Raw genomic sequence first — 27,100 nt, 5'->3', positions numbered from 1 at the left:
TGTTTTCTTTGTGTCCTCCATTGTTCTGCCTCTAACACTCTTTCTGTCCCTTCTTTATCATAGCTCCCTGAGCCTTAATGAAAGATGGAAACATCCCATTTAGGGATTCGTGTTCTAGTGTCTGAATGTTGGTCTCTGTATTTCTTCCCATTTGCTGCAGAAAGTCATCACAAGTAATTTTACTAAGATGATTTTGTTTCTTGGTTGTTTGTATGTATATATATATATATATATATATATATATATATATATATATATATATATATATATATATAAAATGGCATTTTGTTTTTACCATAGGTTCTTGTTATACCTAGTCTCTGGTTCTTGGTCAATGAAGCAAGGTTACTTATGGGCTCCTTCTCATGGAGTGGGCCTTATATAAAATCAGATATGTTTGATTAGTTCTATATGTTCTGTGCCATCAGTACTCTAGACTATACCCAAGACTATGTAGGCATGCCCTCAACTTCTCTATTTTTTTTATTATTAACTTGAGTATTTCTTACTTACATTTCGATTGTTATTCCCTTTCCCGGTTTCCAGGCCAACATCCTCCTAATCCCTCCCCTCACCTTCTAAATGTGTGTTCCCCTCTCCATCCTCCCCCCATTACTGTCCTCCCCACAGCAATCACGTTCACTGGGGGTTCAGTCTTAGCAGGACCCAGGGCTTCCCCTTCCACTGGTGCTCTTAGTAGGCCATTCATTGCTACCTATGAGGTTGGAGCCCAGCGTCAGTCCATGTATAGTCTTTGGGTAGTGGCTTAGTCCCTGGAAGCTCTGGTTGCTTGGCATTGTTGTTCATATGGGGTCTCGAGCCCCTTCAAGCTCTTCCAGTCCTTTCTCTGATTCCTTCAACAGGGGTCCCGCTCTCAGTTCAGTGGTTTGCTGCTGGCATTCGCCTATGTATTTGCTGTATTCTGGGTGTGTCTCTCAGGAGAGATCTACATCCGGTTCCTGTTGGCCTGCACTTCTTCGCTTCATCCATCTTGTCTAATTGGGTGGCTGTATATTTATGGGCCACATGTGGGGCAGGCTCTGAATGGGTGTTCCTTCTGCCTCTGTTTTAATCTTTGCCTTCCTATTCCCTGCCAAGGGTATTCTTGTTCCCCTTTTAAAGAAGGAGTGAAGCATTTGCATTTTGATCATCCCTCTTGAGTTTCATGTGTCTGTGCATCTAGGGCAATTCAAGCATTTGGGCTAATAGCCACTTATCAGTGAGTGCATACTATGTGTGTTTTTCTGTGATTGGATTTCCTCACTCAGGATGATATTTTCCAGTTCCCTCCATTTGCCTATGAATTTCATAAAGTCATTGTTTTTGATAGCTGAGTAATATTCCATTGTGTAGATGTACCTCATTTTCTATATTCATTCCTCTTCAAATTCCCTATGTTAAATGGCCTGTATAGATATTATTTCTGTAGTCGAGACTTACCATCAGTGTTTTGGGAACAATCTACATTATTGACAACAGCCTGGCTTGTTTTCGGATTCACACTGAATTCCTTTGACAACAAATCAATTAAAATAACAGAATTCTGGCAATGTAAGCTTCATTTGGTGACAAGAGATGTCCTGTTGGGGCCCTATCTTCCACAGTAATTGGGGATTTTATTTAGCTCTCTTTCATATATAAATATTTTTTTTGGATTCTACTACATTAGGTTTTCTTACTCTCTGTATTTCATTCCTCATACTATTCTTCTTTCCCCTCCACATTTGACCTATCCTTAGCTGTCGACTATATTTCTTTTTCCTAGGGAGATCCCTCCCTATCTCCTAGTCCTTTCTCTATACCTAACTTCTGTGCTTCTATTGACTGTAGTTTGGTTAATATTGATCTTAAAATGAATACATCCACATTTGACTTTCTGGGTCTGAAATACCTTAATTTCTTCTAGTTTCATCAATTTACCTATGAAATTAAATTATATAATGGCCGAGTAGTATTCCATCGTGCAAACTTAATATTCAGCTAACCTTTCTTTTACCGCTCAGGAGAATTTGCCCAGGGATGGAATTGGCTACAGTAGGCTGGGACCAACAATATCAAACATTAATCAATAAAATGGCCACTTGACATCATTAAAATACCAATTTGAAGGATTTCTTTCTTACCATATGACTATAGTTTATTCAAATTGACTGTAACTATTCAGTACAAGATATTTTGGTAAAAATGACTGAATAAAAATGATGAGATATCAAAATTTCTTTGTTCATAGCACATAGTAATTCAAGTAAAATTGTTAATTTTAAGTATTTTCAGATAATTAGATGGAGAAAATACAAAGAAAACGATGAACATAGGTGTGATGACTTAGGCTATGTTGTTCATATTTTCTACATAGAAATACAGTGACTGAAGTCATGAGTGCAGATATGGGATATAACAGGCTACATGGTAAAGTGAGACTTTTCTAGTGACATAAACTATAATATATCAGATAATGCCTTTTATTTTAAATATGTGTTGTGTAGAATTTTGAAACATTAAAGACTTTTCATTAAATAAACCTCAGAACTGTTGGGACACATTGAAAGCAGTGCTAAGAGGAAAATTCATAGCACTAAGTGTCCTTTTAAAGAAATTGGAGAGGGGTTGGGGATTTAGCTCAGTGGTAGAGTGCTTGTCTAGCAAGCCCAAGGCCCTGGGTTTGGTCCTCAGCTCCAGGAAAAAAAGATAAAAACAAAAAACAAACAAACAAAAAAAAACAAACAAAACTTTAAAAAAGAAATTGGAGAGAACCTACACTAACAACTTAACAGCACCTGAAATCCCTACAAAAAAAGAAGTAAACACATCCAAAAAGAATAGTAGACAGAAAATAGTCAAACTCAGGGCAGAAATTAACTAAATAGAAACAAAGAGAGCAATACAAAGAATCACCAAAACCAATACCTGGTTGTTTGAGAAAATCAACAAGATAAATAAACTCCTAGCCAAACTAACAGAAGGGCATAGAGATATTATCTCAGTTTCTCCATGGTGGCTGAGAGTTTTGCTATATATAGTAGCTTAGGCTGGCTTTGATGTTCTCTTAGGGTTTGCATGGCATCTGCCCAAGATCTTCTAGTTTTAGAGTTTCTGTTGATAAGGCTAGTGGAATTCTGATAGGTCTGCCTTATAAATATTACCTTTTTCTCTTATCACTTTTAATATTCTTTCTTGATTGTGTATTTAGAGTTTTGATTTTATGTGATGGGATGAAATTTTTTGGTACAATCTATTTGGTGACCTGTAGACTTCTTATACATTTATGGTCATCTCTTTTTTTAGTTTCGGGGGGTTTTCTTCTATAATTTCACTAAAGATATTTCTTCCCTTGGGGAATTTTCTCTCTTCTACTTCTATAATTTTTAGGTTTGGACTTTTCATTGTGTTGAATTTCCTGGATGTTTTGGGTTAGGAGCCTTTTGTGCTCTGTATTTTCTTTGAGTGTTGTATCAATGTTTTCTATGGTATCTTCTATGCCTGAGATTCTCTCTTCTATCTTTTTTATTCTGTTGGTGATGCTTGCATCTATAACTCCTGACCTCTTTCCTAGGTTTTCCATCCCCAGGATTGCCTCCCTTTATGATTTATTTCCATTTTTAGATCCTGGGTGCTTCTGTTCAATTCCTTCACGGGTTTGATTGTGTTTTCCTTTACTTTTTTATGGGATTTATGTGTTTCCTCTCTAAGGACCTCTACCTATTTACCTGTGTTCTCCTGTATTTCTATAAAGGAGTTATTCATGTCCTCCTTGAGGTCATCTATCATCTTCATGCAATTTTAGGACAGAATCTTGCTTTTCAGATGGATTAGGGAATCAAGGACTTAGTGTTATGAAAGAACTGGGTTCTGATGGTCCCAAGTGCTTTCTGTTTTGTATGTTCTTGTGCCTGCCTCTCACCATCTTGTTTTTGTACTTTAACTAGCCTTGCTGTCTCTGACAGGAGCCTGTGCCTCCCATGAGCCTGGTTATGATATACCTCCTTGAGTCAGGCTGTCTTTGCATATGGGAGGGGGTCTGGAGCTCCTGATCTGCAAGCCTGCTTATGATGGACCTTGTAAGAGTCAAGGTGTTTCTGGATATGTAATTGGGAAGTGGTGGGATCTTGCAGCACTTGATCTGCCCTCGGACAAGAAGGATGACTTGTTTCCAGCAGGGCAGATAGTTCCCACCTCTGCTGGTTCCTTGGGGTTAGGCAGGTGTTGGGTTGAGGGTAGGTCATACCTGTGAGTCTGGTTATAAATGACCTCCTGGAAGTCAAGTTGTCTTTTGTGTGAGGGTGTGGATGGGAGGAGTCGTTGGAACACCCGATTTGCCCCCTTGGTGCAGTTGTGGACCAGAAGCTAATTCTAATTTTGAATTAAAAGATATATTCCTCCAACTGCTGGACATGGTGGCACACATCTCCAATCCCAGAATTCAGGCAACAAAGGCAAAAGGATTTCTTTAAGTTCCAGTCAGGAAAGGTATAAACTATGATCAGCACAAACAACCCACCAAAACAAAGAAGCACAAACAAAAAATTCAAAACAATGTTTTTTCACAATGCCAAATATAAATGGAATAAAGACAATGTTTTCCTAACCCTCTTTTATCATATTGCAACACTAATATTTAAGCAATATGAATTTAAAATTTTCAGAGTCTATAATATTTAAGCATTAGAAATCAAGGTTCTAGCAACATTGACAGTTATTTCTAGAAAATTTCCATGGAAAGCTATTGCATACTTTTTTCCTAGGTTCAAAATGTTTCTCTGTTGTACACACATCACACATCCTCTACCTTTTTTCCCTCTGATATTTTTCGTCATACATTTCTGTTATATTTCTTATGGATATATTTTTGTATTTAAGAACCACCACAAATATAGGATTATTCTCTTCTAATTATTCTTATTGCAATTATGTGTGGGTAGAGTCTTATTTAGAAGTGTAGAGGAATTTTAAATCAGCAACATTGCTGCTCTGGCAAAGTGTCACATTCAAACACCTTCTAGGTCCATATGATCCTGCTGGCATTCATACACAGTTTTAATCCTCGGAGACAGAGGAAAGCAGATCTCTGAGTTTAAGGCCTGCCACCTGGTAGAGAGCAATTTCTAGTAAAGAAAAGTTTAAGTCCAGGCATGGTGGTACACACCTTTAATGCCAGCACTCAGGAAACAGACACATGTAGATATCTGGGTTTTAGTCAATTTGGTTGAGTCAGTGAGTTGAGAGGAAGTACAGGAGGGTTGTGATTGTGTAAGTTCAGTTAGGGACAGTTCAACATGTGGAGACAATTTTTACTGGAATAGTTTTATAGATGGGTTGCAGAAAGAACAAGCTAGACAGGGGTGAAGACAGAACAGCCCAGGGACTGAGAAGAATCCCAAAGATTAGAACAAATTGCCAGACTTAGTTTGGGGCTATGTAGAACAATACAGTGAGAAACTGAGAAAAGCCAGATTGAATCAGTGAGCTTGCACAGGGAGTTTAAGCGATCTGCTGAGTTGAACTAGCCAACTAGAGTTCAGAAAGAAAAAGAGAGGGTGAATTTATACAGCAGTAAACCTCTGAGAAAACGATTACAAACCGGTGAAGAAAGGTTACTTTTACAAGTTCAAGTATACAAATGGCAAATGATAGCACTGGATACTTTATATCAAACCACTATTTAGCACATTGCATTTGTGAGCAACATAATACTTAGTCTTCACTGAAGCAGCAATAGAATACATTATTCTTAAAAAATCTGAGTTTTCAGATATAAATTCCTTTTATATGCAAAATATCTCATAGGTTTAAAGTTATAGAAATACAATGCCCTAAGTTTGCTTTATCTATTGTTCTAATTTTATTCTGAGGGAACATTTATTATTTCATAAGATGACATTTTTATCATTCATTACTACCTTGTCATTATAAATTACTATAATTTAAGTTATTATTTATAAAGTGCTAAGTGCATTGTTGAGGTTGTGTGCTGAATGCTGTATGACTATGAAACATTACTGTTTTTCTTACAAGTTTTTCAGAAGAGGGAGTAAGTTGTGAATCATCAGACAAGAATCAGTAGCATGCCAATGGATGTCTCATCTGAGTGTAAGTATATCAGGATTGCTTTCTGTTCATTATGACAGAGACCTAAATATTGTTTTCAGGAAAGGGTTGTGGTCTAACCAAGCAATAACTACATTAAATACATTTTAAATATTAGGAGATATATTAGATATAATTAATGTAATAAAACGATGCTGTTGTTTTTTTTTTTAATTTCAAGCTAGATGAAGTATTTTCTTTAGTTTCTCCAAATCATCATTCATGCTGGTTCTACAATATTAACATTGATCTGCATTATAAACACAGAGAACCAAGTGTGTCTATGTTAGCTAAGTTGTACATTAGGGGTAAGGGAAAACAAACAACAAAAACTACCAAGGATAATAGCTTTCAGAGTATTTTAAAGAAGACTGAAATTCATCACAGTTGCCATTACCTGCATCTCACAGTCTAGCTCGGAGGGAAAGAATCTCAGGAAGGTAAACTATAACAATACATGCTGGCATTTTGATTACAATATTTTTAGTTTACCCAATTAATGATTTCATAGTGATTATTATACTCAGATATATAAATTTTAAAATAAAATGATTATAACTCTTGCATAGAGGACAAGGATATCATTTTAGTCATTTCTTTGCATTTCATAGATGGATAGTCAAGAAAAATGCATACATCCCCAAATCTCATCTCTCTAATATTTTAAAATCTATTACACATTGAACATGTTTACATTTTTAATTTATTTTTGTATTATTTACTTATTTGATTGTGTGTGTGTATTTGGAAGGCAAATTGAAGGAGATGGCTGTTTGTCCCTTATGTAGGTTCTTGGGATAAAATTCAGGCAGTACAGCTTGATGATAATTGACACTCCCTGCTGAGATATCTTGCCAGCTTGCTTAGATCATTCATGATATGCCTAAATTTTTATATTTAAATTTGCATGTATATGCAAATATTACTTCTTGCTTCAAATATATTCTGAATTTTTATTGGTGATACTTATACATATTAGTTCACATTTAATTATTATGTATTATTTAAAGTGTTTGATTTAGACTAAGGTAGAAGAAGGGCATATACTCCCAAAGTTATCAGAGCCATACTTCTACCAGTACCTCTTTCCAATGGGAAGAATCTACAGAATGAAAGAAATTTAAGGTTCTTGGCCCATATTTCTCTTGTAATCCATGTCTACTTATTCAAAGGTTGGAGACTGGCCTTCTACAATACCTCAAATCCATTTCTAAGGAATGTTCTAAGTTCATCTTATGAAAGGAAGATATGACAACACTGTTTAGTTATTAGACATAAGGTGCTGGCAGGAAATTCTTTCTTCATAAGGTCAGATAAACCACATGTAAAAAGGTTAGGGTTTTCACATGAACATGACATTCACAAAGGTGCAGGGCAGAACTAAAGGTAAGGATAGGAGAACATAAGAGCTAAAACTGAAGTTTAAGTTAAATTTTGTCTGTGGGCTTTATGAATGGAATGTGGACTTGTAATATTTGCCAAGTGGATGTTTTTGTTTTCTACTGATTTTTATATTATATTCATTTCTTTATATAATTGCACAAATGCCACAGAAACACTAAAGTTTTCTTTGTAGAAGTTTTGCAAATTTCACTTAATCTTTCCTTAATAAATAAGTGTACATATAATTCATACAATTAACATAGTAACCTTTCTATAAAAAGGGTTTTGATCCTTCAAAAGAAAGAATATTGTGTTGTGTTGGTTACTATGTGGAATTCTATGTGTCACTATGATGTTTAGATCATTAATTTCCCAAAAATTATTTGATTCTATTCCTTCAAGACAACAAATTATTAAAATTCTGTCTGTATATCTTGTCTTGATAAAAGTATGTATTTACATCTTTTCATTCACCAACAACTCACGTATAATGTATAACTTCATCAGTATTAGCAAAATATGAGATTAATATAAGATTACCTTTACGTTTTCCTCAATGAAGTTTGAACATCACCTACTTTTGGAGTCATCTAAAAACCTTGAAGCACTTTATATGTATTAAATATAGAAATAGGTGGCAAAGTTTAAAATTCTTACTTTCACTGGACATATGGACATTATCCCTTGAAAGAGCCATTTTGATCAATAAAATCATAGACTATTTTAAATTATATTCAGAGCAATACCAGGGTGCTACTACTTGATCACTCTATTAAGTACTTTCAATATCATTTTAGGTATTAAATACTAGAAAATTTCAGAACTGTTTCTTGTATACATTGCAATACATGTCTTTTAACTCAGAAGATAATAATTATTTCTACTGTGGAGTTACATTATCTCAAATTAATTGTGTAGGTAAATGGTTCTCATACTTGTATATTTCTTCTTTAATTAAATATACTCTTTCCAGTAGCAAGTCTTGGTCTTCCTTTTCTCCTACTGTTTAAGATTTATTTTTCATCCATAACAGTCATACGTTTACTTTCAATGGTTCTTTTGTCCTTTCTTTTATAGAAAAAATATTACTTACCTTCGTGAGTCCAAATATATTTTATTTAATGTTATGACTTCAGTTCCATCGATTTTCTTAAAATGATGGGAACCCATTATTCTTTGTGTTTCAAAATTCTCCATTTCATATATAATCCATATTTTCCTTGTCCATTTACATATAGATGGATTTTACTTCTGGAGAAATACAAATATGTTTTTCATAAACTTGTGTTTAGATGTACTATTTTGTACATTGAATTCATTTCACTACAAGATACACTGGAAAGTAAAGACAGTACTTTTTACTGAGTAAAGTGGTAATTATATTTCTTGATCAGTCATGTATTTCCACATTGATTTGCGTAGTATTTTTAAAATTTATAATGCCATAAAGTATTGCTTTTTTTAACCTATAAGAGAAGAGATTGTCCTATGCATTAATATATATATTTATATTTTGATATTTTATATTTTAGTAATATAATATTAATATATTATAATTTATATTTTTACTTATACTGAATAGGGATTAAAGATTATTTGATTATATCAGAATAAAAATTTATATCCTTGCAAATTTCTTAATATACAATAATCTATCTGAAATAAAGCATTTTAATATTAGTGAATTAAAAATAAATGATGATAATTTAGTGAAAGATATCTAAAATTGCATTCAAAATATATTATTATTATTTAATAATACAGTCCAGTCATTATCCTCCTCCAAGTCTGCCCTCTGACTGTTCCTCATCCCATACCTCCTCCCCAATCTCCAAAAAAGAAGTCTCCATCCCCCACACTCCACCAGATCTCCCCAGTCCTGAGGCCTCAAATCTCTTGAGGGTTAGGGGTATCTTCTCTCACTGAGAGGTGAGAGTCCAGACTCAAAGGGAGGGATCTTTGATGAAATGCCCAACAGGGGGTGAGAGGAAAATTTGGAGTCCACTTCCAGTAGAAAGACAGGGCATAAAGTGGAAAAATGGGGTTGATATCCCGTAGTCAAAAACTCTGACCCAGAATTGTTTCTGTCTGAAAGAATGCTGGGACGAAAATGGAGAAGAACCTGAGGACAAATTGGGATCTAGCTCAAGGGGAGGCTCCAAGGCCTGTCACTATTACTGAGGATGTGGCATACTCACAAAAAGGGACCTATCATGACTGCTCTCCAAGAGCCCCAACAAAGCACCTGAGAGAGTCAGATGCAGATATGTGCACCCAACCAATGGACAGAAGCAGGTGGACAGAAACATGTGACCCCTGTAGTTGAATTAGGGAAATGCTGGAAGAAGCTGAGAAGGAGGGCAAGCCAATAGTAGGACCAGCAGTCTCAATTAACTGGACCCCCGAGATCTCTCAGACCCTGAGTCACCAATCAGGGAGCATATGCAAGCTCATATGAGGCCCCTGAACCATGTACAACATAGGTTTTTGTTTTGTTTTGTTTTAGTAATTATTTATTTAAAATGAAAAAATCAGCATAATTAACAGTTCTCTGAAAAACAGGGTAGACACTATACAGTATCCTCTAAAAACAATATATATATGCAGTCAGACCTAGGGAGTTTTTGTAATGTCCTAGATTAAAACAAATCGAAAACCACATCTCTAAGTTTCTATGAACAACAGTAATTTTTAGAGAGAAAGGAGAGTCGTCTACTCTCCTAACTGCCTCCATATAGATTTTGTCCATCTGTCTGCACAAATAGGGGGAGATTTTGAGTAATTCTAACCATGAACATGTAAGCAACCTCTACAAACTCACTGATTAACTTAGCTAACCCTGCTTACATATTTTTCTTGTGTGTTATCCATACCTTTACTGTGATAAGCAAATATTTCTTGACATCTAGGAAAAATGCATGGTATTGATAATTTATAACAATATACTATGCATAAGAATTATGCATGATTCCACATGTCCTAGTTATTCTCTTGTCAAATTGATAAAATATAGATTTTGGGGGGACTAGGAAGATAACATTGAGAAGTATTGTAAAGATGAATCAACACTGTCTGTATTTTAGCGTGTTCCCCATTTAAAGAAGGAGTGAAGCATTCGCATTTTGGTCATCCTTCTTGAGTTTCATGTGTTCTGTGCATCTCGGGTAATTCAAGCATTTGGGCTAATAGCCACTTATCAATGAGTGCATACCATGCGTGTTTTTTCTGTGATTGGGTTACCTCACTCAGGATGATATTTTCCAGTTCCATCCATTTGCCTCTTGGCAGGGAATAGGGAGGCAAAGTTTAGAACAGAGGCAGAAGGAACACCCATTCAGAGCTTGCTCCACATGTGGCCCATACATATACAGTCACCAAACTAGATAAGAGGGATGAAGCAAAGAAGTGCAGGCTGACAGGAACCGGATGTAGATCTCTCCTGAGAGACACACCCAGAATAGAGCAAATACAGAGGCGAATGCCAGCAGCAAACCACTGAACTGAGAATGGGACCCCTGTTGAAGGAATCAGAGAAAGGACTGGAAGAGCTTGAAGGGGCTTGAGACCTCATATGAACAACAATGCCAAGCAACCAGAGCTTCCAGGGACTAAGCCACTACCCAAAAACTATACATGGACTGACGCTGGGCTCCAACCTCATAGGTAGCAATGAATAGCCTAGTAAGAGCACCAATGGAAGGGAAAGCCCTTGGTCCTGCCAAGATTGAACCCCCAGTGAATGTGATTGTTTTGGGGAGGGTGGTAATGGGGGGATGATGGGGAGGTGAAGCCCATATAGAAGGGGAGGGGGAGGGGTTAGGGGGATGTTGGCCCAGAAACCAGGAAGGGGAATAACAATCGAAATGTAAATAAGAAATACTCAAGTTAATAAAGATAAAAAAGGAATAGGACTATGAGTATTTTTGAGTTTTATTGAAGGAAATTTAAAATGTAACAGCAGTTTTAAGTATATATAAATAACATTTTCAAGGTCAAAAGTAAGAAAATCATTTAAAATATCATCATTAATCAAAATTTTAGTAAATTCCTTATGAATTCTTCTATAATACCTCATTTAATTTTAATCATATTTTGTATCATCTGAAAATATCACATAAAATCTGGCAAGGGGCTGGGGATTTAGCTCAGTGGTAGAGCGCTTACCTAGGAAGCGCAAGGCCCTGGGTTCGGTCCCCAGCTCCGAAAAGAAGAACCAAAAAAAAAAATCTGGCAAGTTTCATATGAATTCACTTAACTGTCAATGTAATAAAGCTATTTATTATATATGTTAACAGTTATATATGTGTGTTTTTATGATACATTGTCTAAAATTTCTTTATATATGGCCAGAATAAACTTTAAAAACTTTCCCAGTCATAAGAAAATCTAGTGCACTTGTGGTGAAAGATAATCACATAGATTTGCAATGAAAAATTGCAAATTATAAAGACAATATTTTATTCTAAGTTGTGTAAACCAGTGAAAAGCAGTTGGGCATGCTTAAATCAAATAGTGGGTATAAAGAAGAAAGTCCTTCACAGCAATAACAACATCTCCTTCAGTGAAATCTGGCAACAAATATCTAATTAAACTTCCTCTCTCTAAAAGTATATCAGGAATTATTTTAATATGGAGAGAAAAATCAAATATATTTTACACAAGTGCTTCACTTTGGTATGAATCAGTCATTTTTTGTAAAGATTTGATTTCCTTTCAGTGAGCTCACAATAGGAAGAAAGAAATATGAAACCTGGTTTATACAAAAGCAGACATATTCCATAGCACAAAATTAGGTTCATTCTCTGTGTAGAGACATAAAAAATCCCCATTATAAACAAAACAGAAAGAGTTCTAATCAATAGAAATCTTCAACATTACATGTTGGTCGTAATTAATAGCACTGTTCCTTTTAATAATCACATATTCATACAAAATATAATTCAACACTTACTTTTTTGTGAGGAAGAAGGAAAAGCATGTCCTGATGCATTCGCTCAATCTGTGTTTGAATCCCTGCATAGAATTCCTGCGATCTGAAAGAAGTAATAAACAACACCAGGGAGAACTGCTACAGGTGCCTTCCTTCAACTGTCTTTAATAGATAGGTACTAAGCAGAAGAGGATTACAAGTATTATTCCTTGGCAACTGATTGAAATAAGCATTTCTATGGTGGCCAGATACATTAAACTCCATGTGCTTCAAAACAGGCACACTCAGAATAGCATCAACATTCTCTATGGAAACTGTATAGTCTTCCATGCCACAGTGTTTGCCTAAATCAAAGGATTTCTGATACGTATTCATCCAGGGATGATTTTGGACCACCAGAGTAATATTCCCCAGAATTTGTTTTCAACCAATGTTGATAAGAGGCCAAGAATTAAGACTTTTCAACAGCTATCACAGTCACACTTTTATGAGTTTTATTCAAGTTATAGTCATATAGCTACTTATACTCCTATATAATTAAAACACACACATGTATATATATATGATATATATTAGAAATTCAATTTTCTTAGAAACCTTATTCTCATAAAATGTTCATGACTATTGTCACTGTTTAGCTCAATTTTAGTCAGTAATGTTGGTGAGACTTTCTAAGTGCAGCTTCCAGCATTTGATACTCAATCTTACAATTACTCTCCTGCTTTTGTAATCTTTCTGCTTCCTCTTTGGCAATGACCTCTGACACTTAGCCATAGGAACTGTATTTTACATATATGCATTGGGACTACAACCATAACTCTGCATATTAGTTGGAGGGATTTTACTGTAACAATTGCATGCCTGTTAAAATAAAAGCTTCTTTGATGTGGGATGAGGACTACACTTACTTGTGAGTAAAAGGACAAGAATTTAGAATGTAAGTAGGGATTATGCTGGATTAGTATAGTTGTGGTTATAGATTCTTCTCCAAGATCATATTTCTGTAGAAAGAGAACATCTAGGAGGACTCAACCCTACAGAGTATTACAGGCAACTAAGAAATGCTGAGAACAGAAAAATAGTCTTCTCCAGGAAAGAGCATACCAATTATTCATCTAATGAGAAATTCAATCATGAACACATTCATTTGAGTAAAATTATATAAACCACTGGCAGCAATGTGGAGAAATTTCAACCCATTCACATTGCTCAGGAGACAAAAGCAGTGCCATGACCTTGAGGGACAGATGAGTGGATCCTGAACAAGGTGAGTGTAGAATTGAAAATATTTGTAACAATTCCATTTTAAAATCCAACCTGAATTTTTTTGTTGTACAGCCAAATACAAGTTTGTACCCAAATATTTATAGTTGAATTATTTATAATAACTTAAAGGTAGAAACAAGCCAAATTCATGTGAGCTGCTAAGTAGTTAAACACTAAACCTTAAACAGTAAAATGTGCTTTATTTATAATGGAATAATTTTAGCCATGAAAAAGGAAAACCAACATAGATGATGCTTAAAAGTATTAAAACAAATGAAAGTTGTCCCAACATTAATAATTTGAATGTACACAATTTGAAGAAAGTGCTCACTGTTTACTAATCTATAGAGGAAATTATCCGACTAGAGATTGCTAGAAGATGGGGGAGAAGCAAAAGAAGGGGACTATTTCTTTTTATGATTAAAAAAAATGTTTCTGGAATTAGATATTGTTGAGACCTATGAAAATATACCCTAAAATATCCCAAGCATTAATTATATCAGATAGATGTGATATGTAATCTTAAGTGTCATCTGGAATATATCTAAAATTAGCTAAAATCCAAACAACTGGCCTTCCTATGAGGGATTTTCCAAACAATTAAAACAGTAAAATCCTAGAGATGCCCCTCACTCCCCCACCTCTGCCAGTTACTGATTTCCATTAATTCTCCTGACCCTCTAACCCTATCTGTTGTCCCTCTACATACCTCATCCTGAAATTCAACCCCATTCCCCTCCCCATCCCATCTCTTACCCAGTTCCCTCCCTCCATCTTCATCCTGTAACTATTTTATTTCTCCTTCAAAATGAGATTCAAGCTTCCTAGCTTGGGCCTTTTTCTTAGCTTCTTTAAGTCTGTGGAGGACAGGATGGATATTCTGTACTTTATGGCTAATAGTCACTCAGAAGTGAGTACATATCATGCATGTCCTTTGTGGTCTGGGTTACCTCACTCAGGATATTTTCTACTTCCATCCATTTGACTGCAAAATTCATGATGTGCTTGTTTCTAAATACCTGACTAGTATCCATTCCATTGTGTATCTATTCTTTGAGAGAGATCAGGTTGTTCTCAGTTTCTGGCTCTTACACATAAAGCTGCTATGTAAACAGTAGAGCTCGAGTTCTTGTGGTACGGTGGATCATCTTTTGGATACATGCCCAGGAGTGGTTATAGATGGCTCTTCAGGTAGATCTCTTTCCAATTTTCTGAGAAACCACCAGACTTATTTCCAGATTGGATGTACAGGTTTGCAATTCCACAAATGATGGACAAGTGTTGGCCTTGCTTTAAGTCCTCACCAATATGTGCTATCCCTGAATTTTTTCATCTCAACCTTCCTGATGGGTATAAAATGGAATCTCAGGGTTGTTTTGACTTACACTTCACTGATTACTAAGGATTTTTAAATGTTTCTTTATGGGCTTCTAGGCCATTAAAGATTCCTCTGTTGAGAATTCTCTGTCTCTGAGTTCTAACTGGGTTATTTGTTCTGTTATTGTATAATTGCCCAATCTCATTCTATATTTTGGATATTAGTCCTCTGTCAGATGTAAGTTTGGTGAAGATCCTTCCCCAATTTGTAGGCTGTCATTTTGTCTTATTGACAGTGTACTTTGCTTTATACAAACTTTTCATTTTCATGAGGTCTCACTTATCAATTGTTGATCTTAACGCCTGAGCCATTGTAGTTCTGTTCAGCAAGTTGTCTCCTGTACCAGTAAGTTCAACACTATTTACGAATTTCTCTTCTATTAGACTTAGTGTATCTAATTTTATGTGAGGATTTGAGAGGCTCCAAGAGTCTATTGGGTTGACTTTAATGGAGAATCATAGCAGTATGGATATGGAAACTGATGTGGCTACTATCTCCTATAGTCAGCCTGGACACCATGTGGAAGGATAAGGACACTTATCCCACCCACAAATCTTTTGACCCAAAATGTGTTCTGTCTGCAAGAAATACAGACACAGGGGATGGAGCAGAGACAGAGGGAATGGCCAACCAAAATCCAGTCCAATTTCAGATCTATCCTATCAGCAAACACTGTTCTCTGACACTATTAATGATACTCTGTTATGCTTGTAAACAGGACTTCCTCTGAGAAACTCCACCCAGCAGCTGACGGAAACAAATGCAGAGACCCAAAGCCAAACATTGGATAGAGCTCATGGACTCTTATGGACAAGTTGAGGGAAGGACTGAGTGTCCTAGAGGGGATAGGAATTCCACAGGAAGGCCAACAGAGTCAAATGCAGAGACCCTTGGGCTCTCCCAGAGACAGAAACACCAAACAAAGAGCATATACAGGCTGGACGTATCCTGCCACCCGGCACATGTGGAGCAAATGTGGAGTTTTATCTTCATGCTGGTCACTTCAAAACTGGAGCAGGGTCTGTTCCTAAAGCTGTTGCCCATCTGTGTATTCTGTTCTCTTAACTGGGCTACTTAGTCTGGTCTCAGTGAGAGAGCATGGACACAGCCCTGCAGAGACTTGATATGTCAGGATGGATGTGGGGCAGCAGAATGTGAAAGGTACCCTGATTCCTGGTCAAGATAAGTTGAATCCCTGGGGGACCTTAAGAGATGCCAGGTGCATTCCCAGTCTCCCAGGAAGTCAGGCCCCTCTCATGTAATTACAGTCCCCACAGCCACCTGTAGAGATGTTTGAGACAGATGAGTCACATAGGGCAAGCCCCTCCTCCAGTGGTGAGGATAAGACCACAGGTCAAGTACTCTCTAGACAGATAAGCCACATCGAAGTAGGACAATGACCCCAAATATGTACATGAGATATTTTCAAGCTCTCAGGCCAAACCAATGGGAAGTACCTGCTGTCAGACACTGACCCATCCAAAACCTGTAGTTAGGAATCCTATTCAGAAGGATTAAAGGTGTGCAGGAATTATTACATCCTCTGAGAGCTTTTATCATAAGAGATCTGCTCTCCCAAAATCACCACCAGAAATTCCTCTGCACCCCTCACAGATGAGTCAGTCCCATGTTGGCTCAGGCAAGCCAGAAACAGAGGTGGAACAGCACCAAAAGCGGGGCGGCAAAAGCAGTGCGCCCTCCCTGCCTAAGTTCTCTCCCCTTCACCTGAACCTGCACACCTAGCTGGACCAGAGATCTCTAAGGAAAGCCTCCAACATGCAGCTTTATAGGTCAGGAGATTTTCAGGGGGTCTTCCACCATCACAGAGAAGTGCAAAGGGGTATGGGAGGACTCGTTGTGGGGAGTGGGGGGTGGAAAGAGTGGGTCAGTGATCAGGATTTAAAGTGCTAACTAATGAAAGGAAGAAAGGAAGAAAGGAAGGAAGAAAGGAAGGAAGGAAGGAAGGAAGGAAGGAAGAAAGAAAGAAAGAAAGAAAGAAAGAAAGAAAGAAAGAGAGAAAGAAAGAGGGAAAGAAAAATATCCTAAATATTTGGGCTTTAATTTCTGGTGAGAGCACACTGAAAATAGTGAAGAATAAAACCTGCTTTTTGCCTGCTTGCCTTTACCCTGACTGGCATGCTTTTCTACCTTGTTTTCATGGCTGGTATTAAATTGACTTCTTCATAATTCCAATGTAGACTGAAAAACAGCAGCTCTCTAAGAATCCTGCTGATGTGCAGCACCAGATGGAACTAGAGTAAGAACCTACCTCTTGGACTATACTTAAGTACCAGATATAATATTCCCACTGTGAGAGAGCCATAGTGATGTGATGTGTGCGTGCATGCATTCGTGTGTGTGTGCGTGTGTGCGTGTGTGTTTGTGTGTGTGTTTTATGGTTTTCTTGTGCCAACTTCTTTCTAAGGGTATTCAGGCCCAGCGTGCACTAAGCTGGACTGGAGGGAGGGAGGCAGAGCTGGGTACAGATAAATGCAGTGCAGGATCTCTGTGGGCAATGAGTGCTTGGACAGCACACAGAACAGATTCCATTTACTTAGGAAAAGGAGAATTTATGTGCGTGGGGATGTGGCCAATGTCTTTGGAGTAAGGTTTTTGTGGACATGTACCATTGGCCAGCTCAAGGGTGTTGGATTGGAAGATGCTACATTTACATACTGAGAGTTGTAGGTTCTGGCAGGGGGGAAACTTTATTTGAGTAAACAAGTAGTGAAGTTTGATAACTTGTTAGAATAAGAAACACCTGCTAGGATTGATGGTGGTGAGAGAGCTGAATTTATGGCTCTCGGTTGGGAGGTAGGAAGCAGGCAACTCCTAACTTCCTCATGCTCAGGTATTCAGGGTTGACGCTCCCTCAACCTGCCCTCTGTAACATGGGCATTATATATATATATATATATATATATATATATATATATATATATATATATATATATATTATGAAGATGTGGAAGATTTTTTCAATAACCATTTATACATTCCAAGATGCTTAAATATTTAAAATATAACATTTGAAAGAAAGGCATGGGTGTTCGTTGGTCCTTTAGAGGCTCAGTGACCCAGCATAGCTAAATGCTATGGCACTGAGGCCACAGTGGGTGTGTGTGGGGGAGCACCCTCATAGAAGCAGGGGGAACTTGGAAAGGATAGGGAATTTGTGGATTGGGAAACTGGGAAGGGGGATAACATTTGAAATGTAAATAAATAAAATAATAAAAAATAGTACAAAAAACAGTTATACCATATGTCAAACTGATTTAATATTTCATATGTATCTAAAATTTGAAAATATTCAGAAACTAAAATAGGAAAATATTATTGTGAATTCAAAGCATACATTTAATAAACAGGACTTAACTAACTCCTCTTGGTTATGATATTAGCTGTACTTAATTAGACATTCTTCATCAAAGTAGATCATTAACAAAGTGATGATAGGGCACAGTTTATTGGCCCCTGAAACCCTAATAAGATGATATTTGACAAAAGTGAATCTATAGTTCTGTATTAGCCTGGGGTATTTAGCATGTCGTAGACCAGCATCAACTCTACAGTCAGACCCTCTTGGAAGACATTTACAACAGCGAAGAGACATAATAAAAACGCATGTCTCATTACTGTAGAAGATATGATATACACACACTACTGAGACTGTTTTAACTTCTAATTTATATACAGATTCTTTCTCAAGATCTGAGAACGGTAACTCAATAACAGTATGAGAGGCTATAAATCATAGTTAAACCTCTATCCAGCTACATGTTTTCACTTGTACACAGTGAAAAATGAATTAAAGTCCTAATGAAAAGATTCTTCCAAAGTCACTAAACAGAAGATAGAACATTGACTGTTGGTGAAGGGTTTGACAACAAGATATTATCTAGGACAGGTAAGTTACTACCTTATTGATTTTGGGGGGGGAGGTCTAATAATGTCAATGGTCATTTCACGTCACACAACTGAGTAAATGCTCTTATACTCAGTGAAGTATGCACTGCATTCACTTCTCTTAAGTACAAAGAAAAATGTTCATCTTAGAGGACAGAAACATGAAAGCCTGCTATCTTTAGAGATTAGGTAATGTTTAGGGATTTTTTTCTGATATGTATTTTTTTTTCTTTTTTTAATGAGACTGAGTATGGAGTTAAGGTTATCTTAAAAGTTTCCATCAAAAGGTGAATGCTTCACTCCTTCTTTAAAAGGGGAACAATAATACCCTTGGTAGGGAATAGAGAGGCAAAGATTAAAACAAACACAGAAGGAACACCCATTCAGAGCCTGCCCCACATGTGGCCCATGCATATACAGCCATCCAATTAGACAAGATGGATGAAGCAAAGAAGTGCAGGCTGACAGGAGCTGGATGTAGATCTCCCTCGAGAGACACAGCCAGAATACAGCAAACACAGAGGCATATGCCAGCAGCAAACCACTGAATTGAGAATAGGACCCCCGCTGAAGGAATCAGAAAAAGAACTGGAAGAGCTTGAAGGGGCTCGAGACCCCATATGTACAACAATGCCAAGCAACCAGAGCTTCCAGGGACTAAGCCACTACCTAAAGACTATACATGGACTGACCCTGGACTCTGACCTCATAGGTAGCAATGAATATCCTAGTAAGAGCACCAGTGGAAGGGGAAGCCCTGGGTCCTGCTAAGACTGAACCCCCAGTGAACTAGATTGTTGGGGGGAGGGTGGCAAGGTGGGGGAGGATGGGGAGGGGAACACCCATAAAGAAAGGGAGGGGGGGAGGGGGATGTTTGCCCGGAAACCGGGAAAGGGAATAACACTCGAAATGTATATAAGAAATATTCAAGTTAATAAAAAAATACCTCATGTATTAGAATAAATATCTCATCACTGAAAAAAAAAGTTTCCAAGTAGCTAGCTTATACTCACAGAAATCCATATGCCCCTGTCCCCTGAGTGGTGGGATTAAAGTCATTTGCTCCATTATTTACCTTCTGAAATGTTCTATATTTAAAATATAGTTAACTTTGCTAGGTTTGTTCATTGTATAATCATTGTATTATGCACCCATTAAAGTTATATCATTTCACTAGTAAATAACTAAAGAAAAAAATCCAAACCCAGACACTATTGAGCCCGAGAGGCTCTGCCAGTGTCTGACAAATACAGAGGTGGATGATTGCAGCCAACCATTGGACTGAGCACTGGGTCCCCAATGGAGGAGTTAGAGCAAGGAATGAAGGAGCTGAAGAGGTTTGCAGTCCTATAGAAAGAGCAACATCAACCAAGCAGACCAGACAGAGTACATTTCATATACATTTTATATATTTTTCCTAGAGAAATTTATGCATATTTACGTTTCTTCTTGAGAAACTAATAGAGTGGAAAAATTTTAAGTATTGTCATATGACAATAGAAACTTTATTAGATTCCTCATCTATGATTAGCTCATGACATCATAGAAAAGAAACTTTGGGTAGTAAAATTCAAGGAAACTTCATTTTATTTTTAGTGTGTGGCATTCTACTTTAAACGTGTATGTGAAAATAAATGTATTTTCAAAGTATTTAATCAATTTCAGCTTAAAATTAAAATGCAGATGCTAATGAATTGGAACAACTTTTATTAAAATTCTCTTAGAATTGTCAAAAATACATATTGCCTCAATTTCAACTGCAGGTGTGCTCTCTAGCTCATCAATGAAATCATTTATCTTTAAGCAGACTGAAGTTACCTTTGTCTTAATTACTACATATGTGACCAAAATTTACAAGTTCTACTTGATCATGCCAAGTGAAAGAGACGGTTTAAATTTAGATATGGTTTTTTGGAGCATTAACATGTTCGAAGTAGAAAATTCAGCCATCCTTTAAGAATAAAGGCAAGAAAGTTCTTCCATTTTGAATTCTGACTGCCCCCCTATAATGTAAGCTCTGGATTTAAATATCAATGTGTATAGTTTCTTTTTAAGTCTGGTTTTACAGTTCCATAATGCATTATGATCATATTTATTCTGTTATCTTTATAGTTTTCCTCTATTTTGATTTGATTCCTCTTCCACCTGTGAAGGAGTATTTACCTTACTGACATGTCTCCTGTCTTTTGGGGTCTTATCCAGATACCTGCATCAGTTGTGTGCTCATCATTTTAATGGTTGTGGTATCCACAAGATAGGATCTCTTTGCACTCTTCCACATCTTGAGGCTTTCACCATCTATCTGCATCCTTATACCCGAACAAAACCCTACAAAAGTGAATGTCCCTTCACATTTTCATGTTCCCATTACAGTGCCTTTGGATATTACCTGCATTCTGGCCCTTTGGGAAGACCATCTTTTTGCATAGTTCTGACTGTTGATTTTTCTTATTCATGTCAGGACTCAATTTTGTTCTACATGATATTGTTTGAATTTAAAAAAATGCTCACAGAAGAAAATATGTGGACAAAGTGTTAAGCAGAGACTGAAGGAAAGGCCATCCAAAGAGTGCCCCACCTGTGGATCCACCCCATATACAAGCACCAAACCCACACACTATTGAGCCCGAGAGGTGCTGCCAGAGTCTGACAAATACAGAGGTGGATGATTGCAGCCAACCATTGGACTGAGCACTGGATCCACAATGGAGGAATTAGAGAAAGGAATGAAGGAGCTGAAGAGGTTTGCAGTCCCATAGGAAGAGCAACATCAACCAACCAGACCCCACCTAGTACCAACCAAAGAGGACACATGGAGGGACCCATGTCTCCAGCTGCATATGTAGCAGAACATGGCCTTGTAGGACATCAATGGGAAGAGATGTCTTTGACCCTGTGAAAGCTCAATGCCCCAATGTAGAAAAATGCCAGGGCAGGGAGGCAGAAGTCAGTGGATGGGTCTGGGAGCACCCTCATAGAAGCATGGGGAGGGAGGATAGGATAGGGAGTTTCCAAATGGGAAACAGGGAAAAGGGATAGCGTTTGAAATCTAAATGAATAAAATATCCAATTAAAAAATTTAAAAAATTAACAGGATTTTACATTAACAAAACAGGTGATAGAAAGTCTTAGGGCAGAGCTCTGAGAATGAACCTGCTGGAGTCCCTGGAGACTAGGATTTCCGGAACAGTGTTCCGGTTTCATTTTCTTTGTCATTCCTTTCTTTATGAGGGTTTCTATCTAAATGATTTGTGTTATCTCCTGACATTGAAACCCGGGTGGCCCAATTGGAGTGTACATCATGTCTGCCTCACCCTGTCTCAGCAACGTTTCTACCACAAATTCATCAAAATACACAACCTAGAAAGACGAGTCACGTTACTGGAACACTATCTACTATAGAACATCTCTCTGTCTCTCTCTCTCTCTCTTTCTCTGTCTCTCTCTGCTTTGCTTTCTCTCTTTTGGTGTGTGTGTGTGTGTGTGTGTGTGTGTGTGTGTGTGTGTGTGTGTGTGTGATCTCTAATATGAATTTTTGATAAATTTCTCTCTGTAGTTCATCCTCTTTTGTCTGTTTTTTTTTTTTTTAAATTTATTCTTAACAGTGCCTGAGACATGAACCATTACTGACTGTGGAAACTTTTTTGGCCCTTCAGTTTCAAGAAACTTGCAGGCATAAGAGAAAAACACCAAGACTATAGATGTAGGATATGAGAAAAAGTGCATTTTGTCCTTCTCAATAATGATATGAAAAGTAGAAAAAAACATTTTTATTCACCATTATGTCCCTTAAGAGCTTATCCAGCTCATTAGAGATAGTTTAATGGATAGATTTGTTTTGTCTATTACTTAAACACTTTCTTGTCTGTGAAAATAGCATAGAGAGGCCGACGCCCTGGCCCGGGAGCCACCGGGACTTCAGGGAGTCCGTGGGGCCAGGTGGAGCGCACTGGCGCCAGGCGCTCGCGCTGGCGCTACTGGGGCTGGCGGCCACTCTGGGCGCGTCCCCGACGTCTGGGCAACGCTGGCCCGTACCCTACAAGCGCTTCTCCTTCCGTCCGAAGACAGATCCCTTCTGTCAAGCCAAGTATACTTTCTGCCCTACTGGCTCACCCATCCCAGTTATGAAGGACAATGACGTCATCGAAGTCTTAAGGCTACAAGCCCCTGTTTGGGAATTTAAATATGGAGACCTCCTGGGACACTTCAAAATCATGCACGATGCCATTGGATTCAGGAGTACGCTGACCGGCAAGAACTACACAATTGAATGGTATGAGCTTTTCCAGCTCGGCAACTGTACATTTCCCCACCTTCGGCCGGAAGTGAACGCTCCGTTCTGGTGTAACCAGGGGGCAGCCTGCTTCTTTGAAGGAATTTACGATAAACACTGGAAGGAAAACGGGACGTTGTCTCTGGTTGCAACCATATCCGGAAACACGTTTAACAAAGTGGCCGAGTGGGTGAAGCAGGACAATGAGACTGGGATTTATTACGAGACATGGACAGTCCGGGCCAGCCCAGGAAAAGGGGCGCAGACATGGTTTGAATCCTACGACTGTTCGAATTTTGTCTTAAGGACATATGAGAAATTGGCTGAATTTGGAACAGAATTCAAGAAGATAGAAACAAACTATATGAAAATATTTCTTTACAGCGGAGAACCGATTTACTTGGGAAATGAAACGTCTATTTTTGGGCCCAAAGGAAACAAGACCCTTGCTTTGGCCATAAAAAAATTTTACGGCCCCGTCAAACGGTATTCGTCAACCAAAGATTTTCTGTTGAATTTCTTGAAAATTTTTGACACAGTGATTATGCACAGAGAGTTCTACCTGTTTTATAACTTTGAGTATTGGTTTCTACCTATGAAACCCCCCTTTGTCCTGCTAAGACTGAACCCACAGTGAACTAGTCTATGGGGGGAGGGCGGCAATGGGGGGAGGGTTGGGAGGGGAACACCCATAAGGAAGGGGAGGGGGGAGGGGGATGTTTGCCCGGAAACCGGGAAAGGGAATAACACTCGAAATGTATATAAGAAATACTCAAGTTAATAAAAAAAAAAAAAAAAAAAAAAAACAAAACAAAAGGCACGTGCCATGCTGACAGAAAGGGCTATTTGTCCAGCCACCATAGTAATTATTTGACAATCCCTCCGAAACAAAACAAAATAAAACGCAACAGCTATTATATCATCCCTGTTTAACACTCCTGTGTGAAATTTAAATCACCACAACACAAGCGTTGACTAATTCATGTTTACTGTGGCACTGTTCACAATTAGCAAATTATGAGACTACGCTGGGTATCTGTCAGTGTTTGAATAAAAAAAATACATGAGGTATTTTTACACAATTCAATATTATTCAGCCATGAAAAAGAGTAAAGTGACCACATTTCCAGGAACATTGATTGAAATAAAGATTATTATAGTAAGTGAAATGAGCCAAACTTAAAAAGCACAGCATATTAAGGGATGTTGAGAACTGGAAAAATAATCTGTCCTAGGGATGAGCTTCCTAGTTGCTGTATATTATATCTACATATCTAGGCATATTGGTTTTTTTAGAGGGATCAAAAGAGAAATATTGACTGGAGGTAAGAGAAGGATGATGTAATTCTATTATAATTTGTAACAAAATTTAATAAAAGTTTTTTGGAAGCTAAGGATCACATGTTTTGTTTCAAATGCAAAATTCAGGAAAACATGGTAGACATACGAGTAGAAGTGGGACTATGAAAAAGGCTGAAGATGATGAGGGGAAATGAGCAAGGGGGCAACGGGTTATAGGAGGGTTGAGAGACTAAAGTATGTTATGTACATAAGTGTATGATTGTCATGAGTTATGCTTAAAACAATGTTGTAAGTCGTTTCTATATTAACTGAATTCACATAAGTAAATAGGGAAAACAGATATTTCTTGTGGTCCTCATTTAAAAAAAGAGAACTTTAAAACTTGATACAAATTCATTATCTACAGTGGTGTAGCCACTGGTAAGATACCCATACCCTGTATTAAAGAGTGTTATATGGGGTGAATATTATCAGAGTATTTTATATATGTGAAAATATAATGACTCTGTTGTGTTAATATATGCTAATAAAACTCTTTTCGAAGGGAAAAAAAAAAAGAAACCCCCCTTTGTCAAAATAACGTACGAGGAAACCCCTTTACCTACCCGACATACGATATTTACCGACTTGTGACAGCCTCCCTCTGCTGCTGCTACTCTCCATCCACCAGCATCCATATTCTCCCGGGGCTGTGCCTACACTGGTGTCTTTGGTCACCTTCACCTCCTGGGGCGCCTTGTCGGAAGTACAGTATATGTCAAGACTCCCGGAAAGAAGCAGAAACCTTAATTGTATTGGCCAAAGTGAATGGATTGCAATTACTCGATCTCAGCCATGGAGATTCTTTGATCCCAAGGTTAACATGTTTTCTCGGGCCACCTTTTCTGTTACAGTAGTGATATTTCTTAGTTTGGGTTACTTTTTTGTTTGTTTGGGTTTTTTTGTCTCTAAAGAATAGTTGTTTTCATAGTTATTACAGCCCTGGGGGTCCAGGTGAACTGCTTTCTAGTCACATAACCTTAAAGCCTCGTTTGGACGCCATTACTGGAGCCTGTCTAATGCCCCCTAATAGCATTCCTCTAGACATGGCAAAGACAGTAGAGCTGTTGTGACAGGGGCCACCTAACATCTCTAGATGTATGTCCTTGCCTCTAAAATGACTCAGCTCCCAGGTACATGAAGATTGGGGGCACCTATGTAGGCATGGGGGGGCATACTGAGTGCATAGATGGCCTCTCTTGGGACCGAAAGCACCCCGACAGACTACACATGGCTTCAGTTCTTCAGTACAAGCCGTGGACGTGTCTGCCTCCAGACACAGCTAGGTGAAGTGTTCTGACTTCCCGTGTGTGTCCTCTGGTTTTTCTCCCGCCATCATCACAGAGAGTACACCCTTCTGCAAAGGGCGGAATTTCGTCAGGGACCCTTGTCAGCTCACTACGCTGCCGTTAGAGGCATTATACAGGCTCTCGAGGCCTGTATTTTGATTAGTTGAACTCCGGTTGGTTCGGTTTGTTTCCCTATTTAACACTAGCACAATAATCAAAGTCTTTAAATATAAAAAAATAGCATAGAAACTATAATAAACATGAAATAGAAAGTCCTACAAGAACTACTCGGTAGATTTTAATATCAAAGAAAATCTGTTATATAAAACAATAAAAATGGAGCTAGATATGATCCTCCCTTGCTATTTATTACATTTTGCTCAATCTTGCCCACTAAAGATAAATCTTCCCAAATTCTTCTATTCACTGTTTAGGCTTATGGCTCATGTTTCAAGATCCCAGAAGAATCTCTTATGCTGAAGAACATATTTGTAGAGTTTCACTACAGGTATTATTGCTTTTGTTCAAGAAGTAGATAAAATATATATCTTATAAAATTTGAAAAGTTCCGATCTCAATCCTCATATATCTTATTTGGTAAGGAAAAACTTTTTTGATGAATATGTCAGAATAAGTTGTAGTGTTCTGAAGGATTCTTTAAACGTTGATTTCTGATGTTCTAATCACTGATGTGTGTCTAAAGACGCTTTCTGCTAACCTATTTTTAATTCATAATTTATGTATAGCAATGCCATTGAAATATTAAATGACACCATAATAGATTGATTTGATAGTGTTAAACTAGTATTAAAAAGAGGTGGGATATTATAGATGATAAATTATGACATGCTGAAACTTTATTTATATGTGATGTTTAGTATCAGTAATTTTAAGGACATATACATTTTTAAAAGATCTATACAGTGGTTGAATTTAATATTTTAAAATAAACTCATAAAATATGTCTTTAAATATTATAGTGAATTACTTCCACATTAGCAATTTTACAATTGGTTTCAATTTTAATGGGCTGAACATGTCTTGATATGCTTTGAACTTTTACTGCTAAATGGAAGAGCATTGATGTTAATGTATATTAATATCAACATATGCAGTATCTTGTTTTCTCTATACAAAGAATTAAAATTTTTAGCACTGTTTTGAAGTGACTTATACCTAGGAATACCAACTACTTCATTAATTCAAATATTTTTTTTATAATTATAGTTTGAATTAGTTTGCTGCTTAAA

At 37.4% G+C, this 27,100-nt stretch overlaps 1 protein-coding gene across 1 annotated transcript in view; it reads left to right on the top strand.

Annotated features, from left to right (window-relative positions):
• Cln5l1 (CLN5, intracellular trafficking protein like 1) overlaps positions 1-25,418 on the top strand; it is a 74,630-nt gene extending 49,212 nt beyond the window's left edge. The window contains exons 3-4 of the mRNA XM_063282793.1: positions 22,825-23,835; positions 25,067-25,418. Of these exons, the coding sequence (XP_063138863.1) occupies positions 22,825-23,835; positions 25,067-25,418 (1,363 nt within the window). The remainder of the gene's footprint in view (positions 1-22,824; positions 23,836-25,066) is intronic.
• Positions 25,419-27,100: the final 1,682 nt, after the last annotated feature.

The sequence above is a fragment of the Rattus norvegicus genome, chromosome 2, assembly GCF_036323735.1.
Source record: "Rattus norvegicus strain BN/NHsdMcwi chromosome 2, GRCr8, whole genome shotgun sequence".
Lineage (NCBI taxonomy): Eukaryota > Metazoa > Chordata > Mammalia > Rodentia > Muridae > Rattus > Rattus norvegicus.
The sequence above is the reverse complement of the archived record's forward strand: the minus strand, read 5'-3'. Positions and strand labels throughout refer to the sequence as shown.